The sequence below is a fragment of the Schistocerca americana genome, chromosome 2, assembly GCF_021461395.2.
Source record: "Schistocerca americana isolate TAMUIC-IGC-003095 chromosome 2, iqSchAmer2.1, whole genome shotgun sequence".
NCBI classification, from domain to species: domain Eukaryota; kingdom Metazoa; phylum Arthropoda; class Insecta; order Orthoptera; family Acrididae; genus Schistocerca; species Schistocerca americana.
In genome coordinates, this window is record NC_060120.1 from 129,819,338 (window position 1) to 129,832,620 (window position 13,283).

The following is a 13,283-nucleotide window of genomic DNA, read 5'->3' on the forward strand; positions in this document are numbered from 1 at the left end:
GTTGTATTAAGAAGTAAGTTAAAAACAATGTTTTCAAAGTGTATACCATGTACTTATGCCAAACAGTTAATACAGAGTCTGAATAACAGAGTTTAGCAGAGCACATGGACATTTCATGATATCGTAAGGAAATTAATTGAAAATTCCTGTAGGCTCCCGAAGTATTCTCCATATAGTGCTGATAATTTCAGAAGTGCCTTCAACAATTCATCATAATCTTGAGAGACAGTTGAAATTTTTGTTCTTTGAGTCAAAATCCCATTGGTTGTAAATTTTGAGGAAATGATTTAACATTGGAAATGCCTTGCCCCCAGCAGATATATAAAGTAGTAGAACTGATGTCTGTGGTAGTAGATTGCCTTACAGTAAATTAGGCTTCCCTTCTTGTGTCTAACAAAATAAACTTGAGGATCACTTTGTTTGCCATATCCTCATGTTTTGACTGTAATTAACTTGCCAAGAGCATTTACAGCTGCTTGTAATCTCTTTTAATTATGACAAAATTACAATTAAATTATATTTAGTAAAACTCACTTTTGCAGTGAATTGGTTGTCCTGAATGCTTTTCGATATCTTGGGAAACAAAAAAGAGATTGAGGATTAGAACTTTTCCTTTACATTAAGTCTGTAAATTTATAATTGAGTTCCTCACCTAATTTTTCATCAGTGCCTATTACCAGTTCTTCATACAGTCGCACAGTTTGTCTTGAAAGTATTATGTTTTGTGCTTTATGAAAGAGATCTTTGGATTAATAATGTTTCTATGTATAAATATGAATCACAAGTCACAGGAATTTCATTCGGTTCTTCCATATATAATCAATACTTCTTTATTTATTTTCGAGTTCCATGGATCCTTGACACGAATGTATCACTAGGATGTAGAACATGTCAGGTTATTACAGTAATTGTAAGTAAGATGATCATGAGGCAACCAATTTAACATATATAAGCAGATACATGAAAAAGGACATCCCCGTGTCAAATAATTACACACAAAATTTCAGATAACAACACAGATAATACTACAGTAATGACATAGATGATTGCACAAATAATAGTGCAGTAATGACATAGATGATTATATAAACAAATTTAAAGTAATTCATCTAAAAAGTATTCTGCCAACAAGTGATATGCTAATCTACGTAGTCAGTTCTATCAGAAATGCATGAAATTAAACACAAATTCAAGAAGTATTACACATTATCAAAGAATTCCTGTAAAGAATAGAAAGAATTATCCAAAAGATAAAGTTTTAGCTCTGTTTTGAATTTAGTAAGATCCCCAATGACTGATTTGATGTGGACAGGAAGTTTATTGAACACTTTTATACTCGAATAATGAACTCCTTTCTGTACCATGCTGAGATTTTTTAAAATCATTGTGTTTTCTTCTTGTATTGTGATCATGGTACGCACTATTCATTTTGTAAATTGCATAATTTTTGTTCACGAAGCACATTAGTGACAAGATCTATTGACAAGGCATGGCGAGGACCCCAGCTATTTAAATAAATTTCTGCAAGAAGATCTAGGATGGCACTCTGCTCATAATCCTGATAACTCTCTTCTGTGCAACAAAGACTTTATTTGATTGTGGTTGATTTCCCCAGAATATGATGCCATATGTCATAAGTGAATGGAAATTACCAACATATGCAGTTTTGATTGTTTCCATGTCACAAACAGATGCAATTGAGAGAATGCTAAATGCTGTTGAATTCAGTCTTTTACATAGGTCAGTGATGTGGACAGACCAGTTTAGTTTATCAGTATGTAAACCCAGAAATTTGGAAGATACAACTTTCACTATTTCTTTGTCTCCACATTTTATTTCAACATTTTCCGATTTTTTGTTTACTGTTTGAAACTGAATGAAATGAGTCTTATTAACATTGAGGGACAGACCATTTGCAGTGAACCAATCTAGAACTTCTTGGAATATAGTGATCACACTGTCCTCTGGACTGCAGCTGGGTACCTTGTCAATCATAATGGTTATGTCATCTGCAAATAGGGTGAAGTGTGCTTCTTGAGCCACACACTAGGGGAGGTCATTTACAAAGATTAAGAAAAGTAAAGGACCAAGCACCCAGTCCTGCGGCACTCCACATTTTAATTTACTGCAGTCAGAGCTGGCAGGTGCCTTTGCACAACTGTTTAATACTACCTTCTGATTTCTGTCATCTAGATACGACTCAAGCCACTTCCCTACTTTATCTTTTAAGCCATAATGCTCAGCCTTTCTTAGTAGAATCTTGTGATCTACACAGTCAAATGCTTTTGACAGATCACAAAAGATTCCAACAGGTGACATTTTCTTGTTTATTGATTCAAGTAGTTGGTTGACGAATGAGAAAATGACTTGTTCAGTTGAAACACTCTTTTGGAATCGAAACTGATTTTTATTAAGGATGTTATATTTATAAAGGTGAGCCATGATTCTATTGTACATAATTTTCTCAAGGATTTTTGGAAGACTTGTTAACAATGAAATTGGACGGTAGTTAGAAACCTCTGCTTTATCACCCTTTTTGAAGATTGGTTTAACAACTGCAAATTTTAGTCTATTAGGGACAGTACCTTGATTTAGAGATGCATTAAATATGTGACACAGAACTTTAAGAATATATTTGTGGCAATGTTTCAGTACTTTGATAGATATATTGTCCATACCAGTGGAATTTTTGTTTTTCATTTGGCATATCACCTTCTCAATCTCATCTGCTGTGATGTAGGGTACATACATCTGGCTAATCTTTCTCTGCACTGCTTTTTGTAGAAGGTTCATGGCTTCATCCATAGACCCTTTACATCCAATTTGATCCGCTGCTGTCAGAAAATGATTGTTGAAGATATTGGCAACTATTTCCCCTTCATCTACCATGCTTCCATTGTGACACACTTGAATACTGTCTGTATCCTCTGAAACTTCAAAATCATCACAACACAACATGCCCAGTTGGTACCCACAACAGAATACAGCTTTTACTATTCTATACGACCCAATCCCACCAAAACAGTGATCAAAGATCCACTAAGCTGTACGAAGATACTACTTCACAACTACATCAGTAGATACAAATAAACTTATCTTTTTGTGTTTTTAATTACAATTTAGTTTTTTGATGCTATTATTCCAAAATTCGATATTGATGCTGAGAATAATTATGAAAAATAATAATTAATATCACTGACTTTTAAAAATATTAAATATCTTTGACAAATTTTTAATATTACAATATTTCTTTGAAAATAACTTTCTATGTATATTTTTCACATTTGTACACAAACAATACTTTAACACCTGCATGGATGCAACTGAAAATCATGTAATAATAGTGTGCAAAAAATGTTTCTGGTTTGGATAGTGAATTTATTTTATGTATCATGTTGTATGCCAGAAAAAAAAAGTCTGTCAGTGTTATAGACTGAATAAAAATGTTTATAGTTGAAAATACTGTACCAGAAATTTCTGGCCATTTTAGATAACTGCATGCTTAATAATCATCTTTCAGAGTTAACTGGATCATGAATAAAGTTAGTCCAAGCAGATTTTAGTTTGTCTCTTACATGTTGTAAAATATAGGCAAGCATCGGAACTCTGGAAGTGATTTAAACATTAGTTTACTAATTAAAAGAAGTACAAGTTATCAGAGTAGAATTGTTCTGTACTTATGGCACTTACAATACATATTTTGCATTACAGATGAAACGGAGCATATTAGTTAGACTAATGTAGCCTGGAGGCAGAGGAGGTCAGATGTGCTTCACTGGCATAAAGTTCTTGAGGCTACACTGGATGGGCAATCAGAGAAGGAATACATGCGTTGTGTTCTTTGGGCCTCAACAAAATTCATGGGTTTGATGATACTGTGTGTCGCGATTTTAGAAGAATTCCTTTTGATCTTGTTGCTCCTGTATGTAGTCTTTCAAAGGATTTCCAGACTTCCCAGTTTTTATGAGGGTCACGGACTAGTTCTTCTAATGGTTCCATCTACTGGTGGTCTTTTGAAGCTAAGGCCTGAGTTTGTTGTTCATAGTCCTCTGTTGCTCTGAGGAAGTTACTTCTGTATTTTGGCATTTGGGTAGCTTGTGAATTTCCATGTAGAGGCTGTTTTGCAGATGTGGAGGACTTCCATTTCCATTTGCTCTTTGTAGGCAATTGCCTCCTATCGAATTTTCAGTGAAACCATTTCAGCCAGTTGCTGGAGCTTATCTGGAACGGTATATTTCAGATAGCTACTCATCAGTTCACATATTTCATTGAGTGTAACATCAATGGATTTGTACCAGATAGGAGAGACATATTTGCCAGTAGAATAGCAAACTGTCAGTGTTGTTGATATTCATATCGGGTCTCCAGCTGGCACATAATGTCATCTTGACACAACAGTTTGGTGGTTAACATGGTTGTCATCTTCAGGTGAGGAAGCTGTCGCACGAACTCGCTGGAAATGAAATCAAACTGCAGCAGCAGCTCCTTTATATGCCACCAGTAGTTCACCGCACGTGCACGAATGTAACCACCCTCTAGCTCAGAGAAACAGGGCACCGGTTGTGAAAACTCGTGGAAATGATAAATCGATTTCAAGTACTGACACCTTTTGGTGACTGAATCAGAGACCATTGCTTTTTAATGCCAAACAAAACTGGGTTCCAACTCTTACTTAAAGGGCACTCCTTATCCCCGTTTATAATATTGTCAGGTAGCTGGATTTCAATAGCTTCTTTCACTACACAGATCCAATAATGTGACACAAGGGCAACCACTTACGTCTTATCATAGAACATTTGATGTCCTTCAGTAAGACAATGTCCCGCAACCACAGATTTTTCTGGCTGAAATAAATGCGTCTGGCACTGGTGCTCCGCATATCGATACTGAACTGTCTGAATCGTTTGTCCAATATAGGCTTTACTGCAGTGGCAGGGAATTCTGTAGACACAGGGCTTCCTCAAACCAAAATCAACCAAGCAGCACTGTAGTCTTTACTAGTGGATTGAATAAACTTTTAATATCAAACCTCTTTAGAATTCATCCTATTTTTGAAGATATTCTTCCCGCAAAAGTTAGGAATGCCACCGATTTGCTTGTGCTTGCCGCAGAAGGTAGGAACATCACTGATTTGCTTGTATGTTCTTTTGGTTTCCACGTAGGTCCAATCTGTAGAGCACCATAGATCTGATTGTTGATATAATCATTCTGCTTGAACACTGCTTTTAGATGATGCAGTTCTTGTATCAAATTGTCTGCATTTGAGATGGTATAAGCTCTTTTTACCAAAGTATGTAGGACCCCTTTGCATTGGTATGATGGATGACAAATTGATGCATGAAAATATTGGCCCATATGCATGGGCTTACGATAAATACTGTGTTCTCATTTCCCATCATCCCTCCTATAGACCAAAACATCTAAAAATGGGAGTTTTCCATTTTTTGAACTTCCATCATGAACTTAATATTGGTATGCAGGCAATTAAAATGATCTAGGAAATGATCCAGAGCATCCCTCTCATGTGGCCATACCATATACATATCTTCGACGTATCTTCAAAAACAAGTTAGATTTAAGGACACTGTCTTCAGTGCCATGTCCTCAAAATCTTCCATGAACAAACTGGCATCTATGAGGGATAATGGGCTTCCCACAGCCACTCCATCACTTTGTTCAAATTATTTGTCATTAAATAAAAGATATGTCAACATCAATGCATAGTGACCAAGATTAGCTGTTCCCTTGTCCAATTTTTCACTAGTTAACTGCAAAGAATTTTCAAGAGTACCTCTGGTAAAAAGTGACCCAACATCAAAACTAATGAGCAAATCCTTGGGACTGAAACATTAAGACTTAAAACGATGAATAAAAACCAGAGAATTGGAAATATGATGTTTGCATTTTCCGACATGGGGACTGAGAATGGATGCTAAATACTCGGCCAAGTTGAAAGTATGAATGATATTACTCCACACCCATATTTGCCATCACATCATCTTACATAATCCATAAAATCACTATGTTCCCTATACTGTCATTCTGTTTTGTACACCAGATAGGTTACATAATAAATAAGTAAAATACAGTTGTTGCCACAATATTGTGCTGCACTTATGCATGACATTTTTAAAAATTTTCCTGCTTTGCAATTCACAGTTGAAGTTAACAGTTATTTTGTCTTTCATTACAGACTGTGACATGCGACTGTGAGGCGACACCAGCATTTCAGCTTAAGGCGTTCCGACAAAAGGGGGAAAAAGTAGAAGTCTCCCATTACAGAGTGAATGTGAATCGGTTTCGAGCCAGACTAAATGTAGTGTGTATTACAGAAAAGTTACTGGCAGATGTTAAGTGTGACGGCTGGCCAGATGTGAGTATGAGATATATAAAAAAGTTTTCTGTATTTAACAGTAAGGTGCATTTTATGTTTAATTATGTACATTGTTTTTCATCTTATTTCTGTATGTTTTGTCAAACTTATAAAATGTCAATAAATGTGCCGTTGTTTACGAAAACTACAACATCTCAAAAAGTGATTTAGAGCAAAACAGCCACCGGATATGTACCAGATACTTATATCTCCTTGACTGTCACAGTTTGTAATGCTGAAAGGTGGTGAATTCTTAACTACCCAAGTTCAGGTGTAAACAGTGCCTCACTGTGAGAGGAAGAGACATTGGCAAAAACGTGTAAGAATAGCGAGAGGGGCTATTTCTAACAGAAGAAGTCTTTGAATGCAGCATAATTTATTCCATCACTGTTGATTGCTTTACATATGATGTCAGCTACCAACACAGTCATGCAGATGTGAATTACCAGCAACCAAACATCACACATACATTTGAATGGAACAAAATCTATCTGTTTCATAGCTGAGAATGGATACATTTACCTCTAATATAGTGGAGGCCCACACTAAGCATTACCAGATGGATTTACTAGGTTGGATGTTGTGTTACAATCAAGATACTATGAATTAAGCTACTTTAAACTTCAGAACTTATAGAAACTGAATGTAAAACTGTGGCTTAATGTAAGTTATCGTGCCACCCTCTTGATAAAAGTGTAACAAATCTGCCACACAATAGAAATCTCAATGTTAATCTCTAAACCTACAACATTGCCTAATATCCCTGAGGAACTCAAAGATATGGTATTAACTGTTCTGTGTTTACAAGGCATTTTCATTCTGTTTTCTTTCCATTCCAACTTGAGCTTGAAACTATAGTGCATGAATTGAGCAAGCAACTTAAGTAAATAACAACAGATGTTATCCTCAATTAAAGAATTACCTGACTACTGCTGCTTACCAGATGAGTCGCATAACTAGCTTTAAGATTGAAAAGTGTCACGCATGTTGCCTCACTTTCAGACTTTCATTATTTCCAAAAGCCATTTGACCTTGAATATAGCAAAGTCAAGTCAACTTCATCTTTAGATACCAGTCTTTTTTTTTTTTTTTTTGAGCCATGACTTAGTAGCATTGTAGTGGGTAATATCATTCAGCAGGCAGAGATCAAACATCATCTTGGTTTTCATAGTAACAAGAGAAAACGGTGATTAAAATTTACATGAACTTAGACTTTCTTTTGAGTACATTTTCCTTTCGAATATAAAAGTCTTGCCTGGCATGCTGCTTGATTTGATAAACTGAGGCTCGGTTTGTGCATTACAGTGATGTTAACGTATGAATCCTTTTGTTTTCTTTCAATACAGCATTTTGTTGATTGCCACAATTTTTGGCTACGTGTACTGGTATTGTTTTTTGTACTGCTGGCTTTTTGTGTTGGTATCAGTGTTTGAAGTTGAGCTATCTAGCTCAGAGCTACAGTTAGTTCAAGCTAATTTAGTGTTTTTTGTCTTTGCAATCAACCATTGTATCATGTTTCTCTGCTTGTGACTTTTTTATATTTTGCTACTAAGGAAGGTCTGGAGGCACTCCCAACTATGGCCCCATCAAAATCTGGTCATCAGAGAGTGGCCTAAAAAAAGGAGAGTGATGGGTGCACAGCTGGAGGTGGCATGCTGAGTTGCATGTGAGAAGGAAATAAAGTCTCCAGAATGGGAATGGGAAAAAATCAAGATAGGGAAGCAGTGGGAAGTCTTGCAGAGTTGATGCAGGGAATTTCCTGGAGCATGATTGGGGACTGAGGCAGCTGGTTACCTAGCTGAGTGGGTTTTGCTGGTGGGTCACTGTCCTATCACCAGTATCCAGAAACTCTGCACCCACACCCAGGTTCCCTGCGTGAAACACAGAGACAGTGGAGCGGGTGGCACCAGTGGAGCCAGTAGTAGGAGGCGCAGGAGCATGCGTGACTGGCAACCATGGAATAATTCTGCTGGACTTTTCTCCACAGTTGGTGTTGCCCTGTACAAACTCAGAAAATGGGTTGAAGCACCATCGGTAGGTGAATCATTGACATGTTTCCTCATTAGACTGGGGGTGAAAAAGTGGTGATGTGATGTGTTGGAATGCCATTCTGCCAGCACAAAGTGACAAAAGGCTGCACCCAGAATTGCAGCCTGTTATATCATACAATCGTATGGGGAAAGCCTTCTGTGGTGAAAATTCTGGTGAGCCCCTTAATAGTGGCCTTTGTGCAGGTGTAATGTCAGATAACAGTATAGGGAAATTCGTACCAAGTATTGATGACTATCAACCAGGTGGTATCCAGAAGGTGACCAGCAAAATTGAAATGAACTTTCTCCCAAGGCAGTGAAGGCACCGGCCTAGGCAAGAAGATGCTACTTGCTGTGTTTCATGTTTATGACATTCCTGAATGAAGTGCTCAGTCTGCCTGTCAGTGCTGGACCAGTAAATATAGCACCTGGATAGCATCTTGGTACATTGTCCATGGTGCAGGAGACACAGGATATGCGACCACAAAATCTGGTGATGGGAAAATGGCCTACGGCTTGCTGGGCCTTGTCTTCGAAATGGAAACGAAGGACATCGTCTTGATCAAATCTTAGATCAGGGTCCATTCGAATGAGCAACAGGGCATCAGCGTTTGTGTACTGAGTAATGTTTCGGAAATGTATCTTGTAATTATATATGCTGAGAAAAACTGCCAATTCCTGGAGCTAGTGGACTGTTCAACTGATCAGTTTAGCAGCTGGGCTGAAGAGCGATATCTTTGGCTTATGATCAGCGATTAAGTGGAACATGGCTCCATCAGGAAAAATGTGGAACTTTTTGAATGCAAAAATGTTCACAAGTGCCACCTTTTCAATCTGAGAATACTTCTTCTGGGCAGCAGTGATTGTTTTTGAAGCATAAGCGATCAGCTCTTTAGAGCTGTTAGTGTTATGGTGCACCAATAAGGTGCCCAACTCTCACTCAGACGAATTAGCGGCCAGATTAGCAACATCCATTCACAATTCTTTGTCAAGAAAAAGAAACACTTTTCTTTGAAAATTGTTCAGTGGGTGGGTAATCACTACAGCACCAGGAATAAATTTACCTAAATAAGTAATATCTCAAGGAAATATTGCAGCCCTTTCAAGTTTGTGGGACAGGGAGGGGGATGGGGGTGCTGTGATCACTTCCATAATTAGGCTTCTTTATAGGGTTGAAGTCCCAGTGACAACAGTACCATCTAAATCATTAATGCATCCTGGAATATTTTTAGGCAATTGTTTGAGGTACCATTGAAAAAGGTCCAGGACATTGCCTTTGCAAAAAACCAAATCCTTCAATTTATAAAGCTCATGCAGCATGTTGACAGCTAATATCTTTTGGGATTCATCATCAAGAGCAGCTGCAAAAAAGCTTCAGCCAGGTTAGTTTTTTGAAAAATACTGCCCACCCAAGATTGTGGTGGATAGTTTTTCTGGCTTTGGAGTGGGGTAAATGTATCTATTTCAGACCCTGAGTTTACAGTGACTTAAAATCACCACATAACCAAAGTTTGGCTGAGTGTTTCCTCACAATCACCAATGGCATTGCCTACTCTCTCACAGAAATTGTACAGTTACATCAAGGTTTGTCAATCTGTCCAGATCATCTCTTACTGTGTCATGCACAACTAAAGGTGCAGGCCATGCATGAAAGAAATGAGAGAGCATCAATTTCTTTAGTGTAATGTCCAGTGTGTACTGTGAAGTATTTTGCTTTGATGAGACCTCTGGAAAAAATGTCAGGGCACTCATTACAAATTTCTCCTAGTCCCTCAAAAGGCTGGAGACAAGGTTCACTTAAGCATCGATGGCTGAGCCAAAAACCGAAAAGGCATCTAAGCCATAAAGATTTTCCATGTTTGTGCTATGTACCACAAGGAAGGTAAGATGCCATAGAATATTTTGTAAACGACTTCAGTGATAAATTGATCATTATGTGCTGCTTGTTGTAAGTTGCTAGGCAGCAAATAGTTGGTTCTAGTGACAGTGCATGGAGCAGGAGGTAAGTAGGAAAGTTCAACAAGGAAGTTGTTACTTTGGTGTCTACATGTGGTTGAATGTCTCTGCTGCACACTGCAAGTGTAATGAACAATTTATTTGGTATCACTGTGTGTTTTGAAAGTCTATGTTTATTACGTTAATATCCATATGTTCCTGCCAAGGTGAGTTCTGGAATGAAGTGGTTCAACATATGGAAGTGAGTTGTCTGTATCCTTTGCATTGTGCCGATCTGTGTGGTCAGTCATCCCAAGAATGGTTGCAAAAAACCTCCGGGCATGATGGGAGTGTGCATCTGTCAAGAGGCAGAGAATTTCATCCCTTATTTGTGAGGCTGAGACATAGCACATTGATTTTTACTTTCAGTGACTGCTACTTCTTCCTTGTTGGCCAAACTGTATTCATTATCCAGGTTGGAAGCAATGGCTGCTACATCTGCCCAAGGTTTTAAATGGTAGCTGGGTGCCCAAGAGACTTTGAATGACTGAGCCAATTTCAACACCAACTCCAAAGTGGGGCCATTGAATTACAAAGCTTTTTGGTGTATTTCCTTGTCCAGGGCCACGTGAATAACAGTGTCCCAAATCATAACCTCTGCTTAAAGTTGCTTAGCACTGGAAGTTATGAAATGGCTCTTTTTACTGAGCCCTTGTAGTTCAGCTGGCCAAGTGCAGTGTGACTATTTGGACTGTTTGTGACATTGATAGAATTCCATGTGGCAGTATAACATGGCAATGCCCGTGAAAATAGGCCCTTACGAGAGCACACATTTCATCAAAATCAAGTAGGGGCTGTTCAGTGAGAAGGCTGAAAATACAAAGCAACCAATATATTTGGACAGAATACAAGAAAAAAAGAATGATTTAACAGTTGCAGGTACTTTACCTTAAAAATGACAAAATGCTACCTGAATTGCTTCTTGTACATGTCTCAATCTTCAGGCATTTCATGGTATGAAACAGCAGTAGATGTGTAACTGTCTGATTTGAAAGCAGTTTGACCAAGAGGTTCTCCAGCCACTGTCCTTCCAACTACTGTTATGAGAATTGTTGAGAACCTCCTTGGGCAAACCTAGCAGTAGCTGATGCTGTCATGGGTCCATGTTCACATAGCATAGCAAACCTGGCAGTAGCTGATGCTGTCATGGGTCCATGTTCACACAGCATAGCATGAGTTTTGACCACTATTGTTGCCACTTACGTTAAGGCACATCAGTCAAATGATGTAGTTTACTGTCCAAGTTCTTTACAAATGTCACAAGTGTAGTACACAGTCCAAAAACGCAGGCCACAAGAATAATTCAGTGTAACAGCAAATTGTTTCATATGTTGTGAATGCTAAGTGCACAGTTCTGTGAGCAAAGACAAAGAGGCCTGAGCAGCTTGCAGCAGGCACATAAATAGAGAGCTGTAGTGAAGCCTGGTGCAAGGGGAACACAGGGGATTGGGGGGGGGGGGGGGGGGTGAGACAGATTTGCAGTGCTGCCTCTGTGGCTGCTGAGCCCTACAGTAGTCGGAGGGGGATGGAGATGGGGAGGAGGTGGAATAAGCAGGCAAGTCGTAACTGTGCAGCAGCAGTAGCATCAATGTTCGCCAAAGTGGGTGGTAGCCCAGTGGGCTTCCACAAAAGGAAATTTGTTTTCTACATGACATATGTCATGAGACTTAATATTCACATTCGATAAAAACAAACACGTCCAGTAGCTATTCTCTTTCACTTTATGTTAACAGTATTGACTTTCGTATTTAAGACTGTGGTTGTACCATGTAATTTGAATACACTGTTTGATTTTTGTAGGTTCTTCTTATATTTAGCTGAAAAATATTACCAATATATCTTTGATCTGTACCACCTTTGCTAAAAATAATTACTTAAACTGGTGAAACTCACATTTGAATGTTCATGGACAAGCTCTTCTTACAATTAGCATATGCGTCAAACATTGCACTGAAACCTCTTGAAAATCATTTTATTTCAGTGTGATCTTTATACGGTTTATACGGAGTAGATCAGTGTGATCTTTATACCGTTGTCACAGGTGCTAAATACATGTTTAATTTTGTGTCACTTCTTTTTACAGATAAAGGTAGCTCTTGCACAAGTTGGCAGCATAAAGAGCAATCTTGATGAACAACAACTGCAGGATGTGATTTCTGAGATTGTTGTAACTGCATTACGCAGCACTATGGTGAACCTGAATCTAAGTGTGTATCCCACTTGCCCAAGATTTGTGAGGCAGACAGCTGACGTTGGACCCATACTGCCTGTCCACTATGACAGTCTTGTTAGTAACACAAAGTCTTTAATTTAGAGTAAAATAAATGCATTTAGTTATGTGTATAGCTCACTTTTTTGCAAAAATGTAGAGTCATTGATATTACACATGTGAATTTGTTTTTGTAAGTAATGATTGCTAATATTTGTCTACTATCCTCACCCCATCATTAAAATTTGATCAGTACAGGCCACAATAACTGAGATCATTTGTTATGATGATTCTTTTCCTGTTCAGCATCAATGCTGGGTAGTGTTCTTTACTCTGTCATTTTGGCCCAATTAAAATTTCCCATGCAAGAGAATAATTTCCCCAAAAATTATTATTCCAAGGAGCATAAACAAATAGAAATAACTGAAACAGAAGATGTGCATATCAGTGATGCAGGCATCTTAATGAAATTGTTTACTTTTCAAGATCTTGCTTATTTTGGGCACATCTTTCATTAATATTCTTCTGTAAGCATATAAATAAAATATATTAGGTTATTGCACTTGTGGGGAATGTTACTTTGTCTTATAAATGGGAATTTACTGCAGTCCATTAGACCCAGGCTTTAATGAGAACTTTACACTACTTTGTGATTTATGTCAGTGGATCAAAATCA

General features: G+C 37.9%; 1 protein-coding gene across 5 annotated transcripts in view; it reads left to right on the forward strand.

The window, feature by feature from the left end:
• Positions 1–13,283, forward strand: part of LOC124596504 (phospholipid transfer protein C2CD2L) — a 575,969-nt gene that overhangs the window by 417,217 nt on the left and 145,469 nt on the right. For all 5 annotated transcript variants that reach the window (XM_047135664.1, XM_047135662.1, XM_047135663.1 and 2 more), the window contains exons 3-4: positions 6,194–6,373; positions 12,482–12,685. In XM_047135664.1, the coding sequence (XP_046991620.1) occupies positions 6,194–6,373; positions 12,482–12,685 (384 nt within the window). The remainder of the gene's footprint in view (positions 1–6,193; positions 6,374–12,481; positions 12,686–13,283) is intronic.